Source organism: Sciurus carolinensis, chromosome 11 (assembly GCF_902686445.1).
Source record: "Sciurus carolinensis chromosome 11, mSciCar1.2, whole genome shotgun sequence".
Lineage (NCBI taxonomy): Eukaryota > Metazoa > Chordata > Mammalia > Rodentia > Sciuridae > Sciurus > Sciurus carolinensis.
Window position 1 is genome coordinate 89,078,507 of NC_062223.1, and position 13,021 is coordinate 89,091,527.

The following is a 13,021-nucleotide window of genomic DNA, read 5'->3' on the forward strand; positions in this document are numbered from 1 at the left end:
GACTCTTGCATTATGCTTATTTTGCAGACAATGTATTTCAAAGGCATTGAAGCAGGGAAAGTTCCCTATTTTCCTCACGCAGATACTATTATCTATTCCATCTCTACAGCAATTTGTTTCCATGCAGTAAGTATAGCTTTTGAAATGAGAAATAGAAATTTCTGTTTTTAATTTACAGTAAGCCAGAGGGGGAAAAATAAAAACCTGGGAACATAACATTACTTTTTGCTTTTTGTTTTTTCAGCAAGATAGCTTGTATGTTTCAAATCATTAAAAGTTAACTTAATGGGCCAGGCCCTGTTTTATGAGCAGACCAATTTTTAGGTTTAAACAGTGTGCACTCTATAGGTAAATCCTTACTCCAGAACAGAGGTTAGAATTCCTTAATTTAGTTACCTTCTTGGAGAAAAAAAATTCCATGGGTAAAGAATGATTGCATTTTGCCAGCATTACTCAGAGAATGGAGAGGGAAGAAGAAATAGGTTAGTAGAAGTTTAAATTCTGTTATCATCATTATTGATGTTAATGCTTTAAAGGGCTGTTGCAAAGCTTTGAGGAGAGCTTTTATTTGCTCTTTCTTACAGGAATGCTGCTATATTAATAAACTCATTAAAATCATTGAAGTGTCAGCTATCTAATGGATACTCAGTAAATGCTTCCTGATAAAAATGAATTACTCGATTATTATTCCCAAAGCAGCATTTCTATTTGAAGACATATTTATAAATATTCTTCAAAGTTATTGACTTAAATATGTTATTATTTTCATCACTATCATTTAAAAATACAATGTGCAGTAAAGAGATAAAAATCATTGCTTAAGACTTCAGATGTATTTACTAAAAAAAAAAAATCTCATATTGAATAATCTTAGGCTGTCATGGAAGTTCAGACCTTGCGACCATCTTACTGGAAGTTCCTTTTAAGGCTCACCAAGGGCAGGTAAGTGACTGTGATGTGTTCAGTGTTTATGGAGAAAAAGCAACTTCTATAAAAAGATTATCAATCTCTTTTTCTCCTTGAGGAAATATTCTTTCAGTGATAAAGTTAGTATTTATATATAAACCAAATATGACCAAGTTAATGAGAAATATTGAATCAACATGATTCGGATTATTCTTTTCTTTATATAATTTTAGATATTTTAAGTGTCCTGTTATTTGCTAACTGCTAATTAGTAACTCCACAAATACTTAAGTCTCCCTTTTTCAATCTTTGCTTTCTTTTTGATTAAAAATATTAAACATATTCATTAAAATGGTTCATCTCTATATAATTAATTGATTTCAGTATGGAAAAATAACCATCTTCTATTGCCTGATATTGTAAGTGTACTTTCCTTTCTTCTCCTCCTTTTCCTCCTCCTCTTCCTGATCTTTATTCTTGTTCTTCCCTTAATCCAAATTTAATTCTTAGAGAGAGAGCTTGACCTAATGGAAAGAGCATGAGCTTTGGAGTCATGGAGACCTGAGTTTGACTCCAGCACTGGTACCTTTAACCACTTTTCTGTGGGAAATTTATTTGTCCTCATTACTCTAATTTTCTTTCCCTTTGTAATGAAACAATTACACATACTGTCTTAATCTGTTTTGTGTAGCTATAACAATACCTGATGCTGGATTACATGTAGAAAAGAGGTTTATTTGGTTCATGATTTTAGTAACTGGGAGGTCCACATAGCATGATACTACCCTTTTGGTAAGGGCCATCAGGCTATATCACAATGTGGCGGATAAGCAGAAAGGAACTGGTGGCATGCCTAGCCTGTGATTTAAGCTTGCTTTATAACAACCTGTTCTTGGGAAAACTAATTTACTCCTACAGGACCCAACCTGTTCAGTAAGGTTAGCGTTAAACCATTCATGAGAGTGAAGTTCCCATCTCTTAATTACCCTCCATTAGGCCCCACCTTTGAAAGGTTTTACCACTGCCTTAACATTACTACACTCAGACTAAGGTTCCAGCACACTAACCTTTTGGGGGACAAACCATATCCAAACCATATCACATACATTGTATGATTGTGGGATATTTAAGATGTTCCTTGTAGTGCTTGGCACTTACTAGGCACTCACTAAATCATAGCTGCTATTAATTTTACTATCATTAAAAATAATGTAACAAATGCTAACATAGTGCTTAATGTATCCCATATACAGTTTCAAGATTCACATTTATGATTCTTATGTAAACTTAATCATTAAAATAGCTTAACTTAATGAGTGTTATCATCTCCCTAGTTTTGTATTTGAGAAAACTGAGAATCAGAGAAGTTAGCTAGTTACACAGCTAGGAGGTAAAGGAGCTGGGGGATAAGCCAGACATTCTGGCTTCAGAATTCTTCCTCTTAGGTTTGACACTGTCCATCCTTTATATTATTATTGTTTCATCACATTTTTTTTTGGTGTTCAGATTCTTTGAATTAATGAGTTTTACCCAGTGATTATTTTGGAAGGGAACTTACTTTGGAAAAGTACTAAAAGTCACATTTAATGGCTCTTGAAATATTGATGCTGGCCAGTGATTCAAAACTTACTTCATTCTGTATCTTCTTCAGAAAGGAAAAACTTGTGAAAAGGCAGAGACACGAAAAGTCCATTTTGTACATAAGCTAAACGTGTCTTTTAAAAGCACCTCTTAGGTTATCCATCATGAGGGAATATTTTTACTCTGTTGTATCTGTTAGAAATTGGAAGGCCTGTATGCTGTTTGCATTTTAATCATTTAATATTTACATATTTTGATGTGTTTTCTTTTGATTATAAGACATTAAGTTCTCAAATTATGAGAGAATTATATTTAACACTTTTATTGGTAAATGTTAGCTCATTCATTGTTTACTTAATTTCCTATGATTTCATTCACCAGAAAATTTTCTGTTTGACATACTCAAGTGAAAAGAACTATAGAAGAATTTCAAATGATGTAATTTATTGTTTGGGGATTATCTCTTTAAATATTATACAGTGAGTCTTGGTTAGTCCTTTCTGTTTTCCCATTCCATGAAAACTAAGTCAAATAAAGGAAATAATTTTATTTTATAAACTTCCTTAAATACTTCTTCATTGTTTCCTCTGTTTTACAGATTTGCTGTCATGAATCGAAAAGCCCTGGATGTTTTTGGTACTGGTGCATCTAAACACTTTCAGGGTTTCATCCCCAGATTGGATCCAAGATACACAGTTGTAACACCAGAGTTGCCCATAGAGTTTTCTTGAAGATGACTGTAATTTATTAATGTGACTGTGTTTCATCATTATATCCTGAAGAGTTAATTATGTTGAATACAAAGAAGGGGGCCCAGCTCGAACTTCAGTGTTATTTCAATGAGAGATGCTTTTTTGTTTTGTTTTGTTTTTCGTACCAATCAGAAATACAGAAGCTTTTTAGGAAGGTGTTGCTTAATAATTAAGCTTCCTCTGTAGCCAGAATCTGATTCTGGATTACTGTGTAGTGGTTGACATTGTGATATATTATTGATTAAATTATGTTCACAAATGATATTGAATTATCTATGTAGAAATGTAATACCAAGAGTACACTTAAAATTGCTTAAAAGATATCTTTAGTTCATTCCAATATAATTCTTAGTTAAAACTAAGAATATTTCTTATTTTAGGATTTACAAAGGATCACGGGTACATGGATTTGGTCTGTGATTTTTTTTAACTTTTGAATTGGTATTGTAGCAGTAGAATATTATAGATTTGAAGGAACTCTCCACACACAATGCTGCTTTAGTATAGAGCAATGTGATTGGAGAAAAGTGGCCATTCTTACTTCAGGGATGCAAAGATGGGTCTTATACCATTGGGGTAAATGTCGTGGTATCCATGCTCTTTTTTTCAACCATCTCTCTCCATTACTGAGCTGTTTGGCTCAGTAAACCTACATACTAATGGCAGGTTAGGAACAAATGGAAATTGACATATGTTTTAATCTTTTACAATAGCATTACACTTGAATATTTAAAAACAAATATTTTAAAACAAATCTTTTAAACTTCCTATAGGTATATTATGTTGTCATTTATAAAGGCTGAATTGTTTATAAATCAGGTTGTATGTCACTGTTGTTTTAGAAGGGATCAAAGTCCTATGGAACAAAAGAAGTGTTGTGAAGCTTAGCAGTTTTTACCCTATCAGCTGTTTCACTTAAATAATGGATATTTTACAACTAAAAACAGCATAAAATTCCAGTAGTAGTTAAAACGTATTTTATCACTAATTTAATTCATGTTCCCCAGCTTCCTTTACAGAAATGTCATCTTTTTTACTCTAGAATAAAGAAGTGACAAAATGTAGTCATTTCCTGATGACGAAAGTAGTTCAGGACAGCTGATGAATATATGATCACTACTTACGGTTTTTCAGGGAAAAGTTTTACTTTTCTAAGGTAATAAAAGGCTTAAAGTGATTGTGATGTCTACAGGGAATGTAACATCTACAAGTGATGATATTTTTGAAATACAATTTTGTTGCTGAAAAGTTTTTAGGCTATGGTAAATCATGCAGTAGAATTTGTGTTACAATAGGGAATTTAATTTAGAGGTTAAAAATGCATTATTCCCCATATTAAATTTCATCAAGCCTTGTATACTTCTGCTTATTTGTCATCCTATCTTTGGTTGTTATGGAAAATTGAAACCCAGCAAAAAGGCAGATTCTAGTACTATGGTAACAGAGAGTCACTTCAGTTGGGTCAAAATTTTGCATTGTGGTTAACTTTTTAGAGTAGACATCCATTTGGCCATACTGTTAAGGGATCATTTTGGTTTCAGGCTTCGAAATTGATAAATAAATGCAGTTTTAAGTTTTTATTCACTGGAATCAAAATGATGATTGGTACTGTGTTTACTTTTTAAATGAAGTATTAAAACACTGAGAAAGCACCAGCATGCACCTCATTTTCCCTGTTCAGATTTTGTTTGTTATATTTTTCCTATCAGGTTAAATATAGTCATTTTAATCCATAAGTTGTTATTTTCATTGACATTAAAAAACTATGATATTGAAAAATACATTCTATTGAAATTTTCTAGAATTGTTTAGCAGAATTTTGCTGGTCAAGGTACATTTCTGCAATATATACACATATGTATATATATATTAACAAATTACAATCATTTTTATTTTATATAAAATATAAAACATCACAAAGCAGAATATAGTAGTGAATATATAGATTGAATGAATAGTTAACTAATTTGCAGTGAGGAATCAAGAAGTCCGGTTTGATTCCAGTATGGCAGATTGCAAAGTATACTTGTTCAAGCAAACACAAAGAAACTTTGTGTTCCTGAAGACAATTAAAGTGTCTTTCTACCTCTAACTAATCAGGTATTGATTGACAATGTATTGGCATCTTAAATAAAGTCAAATAGACCTCTCCATTCCAAAATATGTTTTTGTTTTTAAATTCATTTAAATTCTCAAGAAATCATGTCCAAGTAAGTTTCCACCAGGCCGATAATTATAAACAATTATATGCCCCTTAGTCTTTTCAACATTTTTATGTAGAATGAAAAACTGTGCTCTTGGAGAAGTGGTAATATGGTTATTTCATTGCTATTTCCTGTATTAATAAAATCCTAGAGCTTGTACCAACTAAGTAAAGATTGAGATTGCAATATAACCAGTTGTCTCAAATCTGTTAAGACTCTTGTTTTCCATCAGGTAGTTTCAGTGTCCATTCTGAAACTCATTTCTGAAAGAACATCTTTGGTTCTGTTCTTTTCTCATAAATTCTGTAACTTTTTTCTTGATCTATTAACATAGATGTCACTCAGTTGATACCTACTTCATTATTTTTTCTTTTGCTATTGTTCAGTCAGCTATTTAATTTATAATTTTATCTCATTATTCTTTACTTTCAGATTTTATAATTCACTTTTATCTAGTACAAATATGTGTTTTGTGATGGAACTCACATTGGGTATTTGCCATATTTTCTTGAATATACACCTCCTTATAGATTGTGCCTAGGCTAACATTTGATTTAGTTGATAATGCTGACAAAAAAATAAAATGTTTCAGCTTGTATTTCATCTATCCCTGAGTTTCTAAATCCTTTGCCAGTGCATAGATGATAAAATCAATGTCCTTAACTCTCAAGGAGTTTGGCCACCTGCCTGTGCCGCAGTCTGTCCCAGTAATGGTGGCTGAGTATCCTCCTGGTAGGTCCTTAGGTGAAAAATCCACTGGGAGCAGTGACTCAGGTGTTCTTGGTGCTTTTGGAGAAGAGAAGTCCTTAGTCAAAGGATGAATTGAATTCTGCTTGTGATTTATTTTTATTGTATAAGTAGCAGGTAGTTTGATGGAGCAGTGAAGTTGTTTTTTGGTACTTAAAGGTGCAAGTATTCATTTCTAAATTGTGACCTTGTTTAAATACCTAATAAATTTTATCTCCCTTAACACCTTGACCTGTTCACTGCTGCTTGTCTCCTCAGTATTCATTTCTTCTTCTTCTTTTTTTTTTTTTTTTTTGATACTGGAGATTCTACTTGGGGTGCTTTACCACTTGAGGTACATCCTCAGTTCTTTCTAATTTTTTTTTTTCTTTTTTTGTCTCACTAAATTGCTGAGGCTGGCCTTGAACTTGTGATCCTCCTGCCTCAGCCTACCAAGTTGCTGGGATTACAGGCATGTGACACCATGCCCAGCTGATGAAGAAACTTTTTTTTTTTTCTTAAAGTACTGGGTACTGACCAAGGCCTAACATATGCTATGCATGTATTCTACTGCTGAGCTACATCCCCAGCCCCTCATTTTCTTTCAAAGAAAATTTAGGTAACTGAAAATGAGTGACCCAAAGGTTAAAAATGTTTAAAAAGGAACAAGAAATGAATAATTTCTGTGAGACTGGCTTTTAAGGTGATGAGAAATAAGGTGCCTTCATTCTGGAGGCATAGGAGACAGTTCTTAGACTGTCTTAAAGTTATTGAAGTTCCTTGATCATGTGCCTTCGTTTTGATAACCTTTCAGAGTTGGTGCTGCCTCTATAATATCTTTTTTTGGAATTAACAAGGAAAGGAGACTCAGGGACTGAGGTGACCCTGAGATCTGGGTGTGGACTCTGATTGTAGGGCTGTATGGCATTGTGTTTCTGTTTCAAGTTGTATCCCTAGGTGACTTTGTGATAACTCTTTGGTTATGAAAAAGTTACTATAGAGAAGTGACGCTGACGCTGGGGTGTGACTTCTGAAAACAGCAGAGGAGTTTGGCCATAATGCTTGGCCATAATGCAGCCTGTATCCTAGGATTGAGGCTGTGGTAAATAATAATGTATGTCATTTTACACAGAGACAAGTGAGCAACTTTTAATTGGAGAAAGAAATTCATAGCTAGTCTTTTGGAAATTATCTTGTCCCTTTGTTCTTCCTTCTCCCTGTCCCAATTCTCTCCTTTCTTCTTCTTCCCAGCCTTGGATTTTTTTCTTCCCCCTGCCCTGGGAATGTAAGCAGGCATGTAACCACTGAGCTATATCCCCAGTCTAACCAGACTTGGAATCTTTATGCCTGACCGCTTGTTGCTCCTTTGCCCTTCTTCTCTTGCTAGTGTTATTTTGTGCTCCTCAGACTCAAGAGCTCCAATGCAACCATTGACGCCAGCTAGTGTAATGGTGGTGGGAGTGGGGCCTCTGGAAAGATTATGACAATGGAATAAACATTTAGTTCTCCATTTCTTAGGCAGGATGACATGGAAGATAATTGCGCAAACGTGTAAAGAGATGTTTCTCTGTTCGTAAGGTCTTTAATTCCAGAACAATGTCTTCTTAACAACCCTGTAACATGGTTTGACTCTGATATGTTGTGGCTTCATTTAAGGGACAAGAAGAAATTTATTTTTCCTTTTGCTCTCTCATATTTTGCCCATCTGTCCCTCCTCCAAATCTCTTTGAAATGAGATAATATATTGGACTTTATCTTTCGTCCTCACAGATGTAAAACTCCCAGTAATAACCTCGGTCAGACTCAACATCCCTTTGCCCTTTGTGGCTTGAGATATCCAGATCTCCACAGTGGACCAGTGGAACTGTATTGTCTAAAGTTGCCCCTGCAGTACTCCCTCTCTCATCCTTTAATTTGAACTGGTTAACTTCTGAGACTGATTTTCTCAGTGTTGTTTAAACTTTTCTCAGTCATGAATGAGTTCTGTAAGTGAATTTTCTTCTCATATTATTTTGGTCACCCAAGAGGGCCCTGAAGCCCTGAGAGAAGGATTAGTACCAAAAGTCTGAAATGCTTAATAATGCAGAAGTACATTGTGTGTTTTTTGGTCACTGTGGGATGGACAGCCAAAACGGATGGGTGAGAAAAGACTCAGCACACATTTCAAACCATATCTATCTTTTCCTATTTCTTTCTTTAACTTCCCAAGCCTGTGCTTTTCTAAAGTAACTTGGTCATTTATTTCTCTAGCATGAGTTATTTAGGGGCAAAACAAGAGGCATTATTTTCCCATTTATTTCAGGGCAAATTGAAGGTGAGTTCAGATACAATCATCAGACTGGCTCTTGGTCAGGTAAGAGCTTTAAGGAGTATTGAGTCTGTAAGAAGCAAACTACCTCCTCTTTTCTTCTCACTCCTTAGAGGTAAGCCAGAGGGATCTAGTCCCAGGAGGAATGTTCAGAGCCACATCCCAGTGGTATCTGCTTACAGGCCTCTACTGCCCAACTTGGCTGACTGAAGAGAGCGTCTGTGATGGGAGAGGAAGGGGGAGTTCATTATTAAAGTAGGGGCCATGTCTGCAAGCATTGCTGTGACTGTAAACCTGACTGGAGGCCAGTGGTCAAATCAGGGATTGACCCAAAGATACTTTGCTCCATTAGTGTGTGCAGTGTTTGTGTCATCAACTGGCCTTGTGCTGCTTAAGAAAAGACAGCAGTTATTTCCTTATTAAATTGGCAATATGTTAAAAGTATTAGAAGTTTTATATGAAAAGAATTTTAAATTTCTTTCTTTTGAATTAATTTATAGTGTAAAAGAAAAACTTCAAAGCTACAGGAAGGAAGCTATTCCATTGCATCTGAATCTGAGTCTGCAGTTTTTGAAAGCCTGTCCCTGCTGGAGGGAATCACTAAGGCCCCAATAAGCCTCAGGAAAGCACAGGTGGATTTCAGTCATCGGGGCATCTCCCCCCTCTCCACCAGAACACTTTTTATAACTCGGATTAAAGTTCAGAAATGGGATTACAGTTGTTGTTAATCCTCACTTACTGACTGTTTAATTGTTCTTCCTTGTGTATAAAAGCTTGATGTTAAGATAGCAGCATGCCCAGCCCCAGGGACTGGATCAGATTTGTTCTATACCTTTTATATTACTCCTTTCTTTTTGTTCAGCTACTTTTATAACCAGAATTTCCTCAGAGGGCAGTCATGTGACCAAGTTTTGGCTAATAAGATGAAATGGAAAATCTGGGAAACTCTGGGACCCCCTTCCCTCCAGAAAAGGAAAGCTCTTTGGATTCTTTTTCTCTTGTGTAGGACACTAGTATTAGTCACTGTGGTCTAGATCTGTGGCATCAATCATATCTTACAATACGAGGTAAAAAAGTACAAAGATGAAAAATTATCATGTTAAGGATATCAGGAAGAAAAACAGAATGTGCTGCCTACATGACATTCTTCAACCAATGAATCGATAGCAGTAACTATCTATATCTGAGCATTTTGAGAAAAAAAACCTCTTATCATTTAAGGCCTTAAGAATTCTGTTACTTTCTAGCCAAAAACATTTTTTAATTGACATATTCCAACCCTATATAGATTAGGCCTCAGTTTTATTTCAATTATATCCTTCCTTCCAAACATTTAGAATTCTCCTTTTCTCTCCTCCTCTACTTCTGCACATATCCTGAAGTATTCAGTCACCTCTTCTTTGAAAGTTTCATTCATCTTTTGAAAAACCTTAACAATTTATTATGATTCATAAGTGTCACTCAAAAACCAGCTGTCCCTCAGGCCCTGTAGAAATAAGTCTGCACAAAGTCTACAAAATAAAACATGTTTTAAGCATATTTCAGTAAATAGGTTGTCTGGAATCTGGATTTTTCAGTCACTTCATTATTGTGCTGTGGCAGCCAAATTTTAACTTAAAGTGAAGCAAATCCCCTAAATCCAGCTTCATTGCAGATTGCACCTTCTGTTATCTTCTGCCATTTGCCCCAGATCTTTCCTTTAGGGTTAAGGTGGCTGTGTGAATGGCATCTAAAGTTCCAGATCTTTGTTATATCTTTTCTCAAGGAAAGTTTTCTCGCTCTCATAGTTCTTTCCCATTGCTGTGGTTTTCTAGGGGAAATAAGTCCTGGATGGATCTGATGGAAATAAATACAACCATATAGTCCAACCACAAAAAAATCAGAGAAACTCCAAATGGACCAACACTGCCTGACTGGATGTGTTCTTGCATGCCAGGAGGTATTTTCTGTACCAGATGATCTGTGGGAATGGGTTCTTGGCAAACAAGATAGTATTGCTGAACTGGTTTTTAAGCTCTGTAGAAGCACTCTTTTCTGGCCCATGCCACTATACCAAACTTATATGCTTGGTAATTGGTTCTACCTTGTATAATTTTTGCTGATCATTCAGAATGATTTTTCTGCTCTTCTCAGTTGCTAATACTACAACCATTTGCAACTTTACTTTCCACTAAAGGGATTCTTGCTATAGCAGCCAAAGCAAATTCAAACTGGACCAGTTTACCAAACAGACTGAATGTACAGAAATCTGAACCACACTCTGACATCTTTAGTCAGTGAGTCCTTGCCTGATCTTTTGTCTCTGTCTTAATTTAGCAGTTGCTAGTACCTCCAATAAAGAACATTTCATTTGATTGTGATAATCTGTGTATTCACCTGTTGCTCCTTTAAATTGTGGCATATATTTTAAGAACAAAGACTCTAGCTTATGCTCCATCCCAAGGCTCCTGTGAGCCCTTTATAAATAGAGTGGAGTTAGGGTGGGAGGTGGTGTTCTCAGCAGCTGCCTATTGAATGCCTGCTAACTTCATGGAATCTGCAAACCAAATATCAACTTTTAGCTATCCCTGTGAACGTCTGGAAAATATCGTCCTTACAAATGATTTTGTAAATACTCTAGGAAATTGGCTTCTACTACAATCCCAGCAGCTATTGAAGCCAGTTTGGCTTCAGGTCTTAGACAAATGATTCGTCATCTGTTTCATTTGTTTGTTTTTTCCTGACAGAGCTGGAATTCTGGATTATTCCCCACTTAAAACTGCCAAATCCAATCCAGAAGTAGACAGGGCAGGACACAAAGCTCTTCCCACTCAGTTTCACAGATTAAAAATCACAGGCAATTTGCCCAGAATTATATTTTTTGTCTGGCTTTTCAAAATAATATTGTGATTTAATTTTTTTTCTGTAACAGGATCTTAGATATTAGAGAGTGGGTAAGGGTTGGGATCACTTATCAAGATAGGTCGAGCTGTAATAAATAGCTTCTCCAATATTCATTTTTAGGGGGAAAAATGAAAAATGTAATCAATGAGCCTCTAATATATGGTAGGTTGTTTACATCACATTCATTTCTCACACCCTATGAAATAAGTGTCATTAGTTCTGTTTTACCACTCAGGGAACAGGAAATCAAAGAAGCTGGTAATTTGCCCAAGGTGACTGTACTGAAATTTGAACTTGTATCTCCAAGAATTGAAAGTTTAAACTGAAGTAATACCTGTTACTCTTTTCCCTTAAAAGTAATCGTCTAACATTGAAATAAAAACTTTGTCTCCAAAACTGTATTTTTTTTACTGTTTTTTTATTGGTGCATTATAATTATACATAATAGTACAATTTATTGTGCCATATTCATACATGCACATAACATAATTTAATCCATCTCATTCTCCACTTTATTTCCAGCCTAGACAGAAGAACAGGAAGTGAACTTACCTCTTCATCTGGAACAATTTAAAAACCTGACTCTCAGTGCAGGGCTGTAACCCCAAAAGAAGTAACACAAATGGGTCAAGTCCTATGATTGTTCTTGCTGATGCCTGAAGTATGGTTCCAGATGGCAGCTCAGGGGGAGAGAGCTAAGCAGAATCCAGAAGTTTCCCTGAATTGAAAAAACAGAGCCAAGAATCTAGACAGGCTGAAATGGATGAAATTCATAGGGCAGAGAACAAAAAAAGAGAGTGCTGAACAGAAAGCAAACTTGGTGATCTAAAGAGTATGCCCTCAATACTTTAGCTGTGAACTCATTGCCTGTATGGGGAAATTACTAAGGCTGGAGAGAAAAACACCTGAAAGGAGAAGAGGGAGCAATCACTGCATTACATAAGGCAGTAAATAGTTCGTTAGCCAGAGTGGGGAACTTCATAATACAAAGGGCACAATATAGAGTAGTCAGGAAAGTATTGATTGTCTTAGTATGAAAATAAAATTAACCCTAGACTAAAACCTGTTGTGACCTCACCTATTGAAGCTTAAAAATTATCTTCAAAAATCTCAGTTTCCATGTAACTCTGTTAGAACAAATTACAAGAATAAAGAATATAAAAATATTCAATATGCAATGAAATTAAATTCAAAATGTTTGGCATCCAGTGAAAACTTACCAGGCATTGAAAAACCCTGAAAATTCAACCCATAAGAGGAGGAAAAAATGAATAGAAATAGACCCAACATAGTCACAAATAATAGAATTAATGCAAAAAGACATTGTAACCATGTGCCATGCAATCAAGGAGAAGTTCAGAGGGCCAGATTGAGTATGTTAAGGGGAGACAAGGAAGATATACAATGGAACAGAAAATATTAAGAGATTCAAAATACAATAGAGTGGTTCAATTCACAATAGTTAAACTATGGAACCGCCTAGGTGACCTTTAACAGATAATGGATAAAGAAAATGTGGCACATATACACAATGGAATATTACTCAGTCACAAAGAGAAATGAAATTATGTCATTTGCCAGTAAATGAATGGAACCGGAGACTATCATGCTAAGTGAAATAAGCCAATTCTGAAAAGCCAAGGGCCAATGTTCTCTCTGAT

At 35.3% G+C, this 13,021-nt stretch overlaps 1 protein-coding gene and 1 pseudogene across 1 annotated transcript in view; one reads left to right on the forward strand and one right to left on the reverse strand.

Moving 5' to 3' along the window:
• Positions 1-6,046, forward strand: part of Tmem135 (transmembrane protein 135) — a 221,061-nt gene extending 215,015 nt beyond the window's left edge. Inside the window, exons 13-15 of the mRNA XM_047518197.1 lie at positions 28-126; positions 875-942; positions 3,086-6,046. Of these exons, the coding sequence (XP_047374153.1) occupies positions 28-126; positions 875-942; positions 3,086-3,218 (300 nt within the window). The 3' untranslated portion in view covers positions 3,219-6,046. The remainder of the gene's footprint in view (positions 1-27; positions 127-874; positions 943-3,085) is intronic.
• Positions 6,047-10,091: 4,045 nt separating this feature from the next.
• LOC124959614 (proteasome subunit alpha type-2-like) lies at positions 10,092-10,744 on the reverse strand (annotated as a pseudogene).
• Between the last annotated feature and the right edge of the window lie 2,277 nt (positions 10,745-13,021).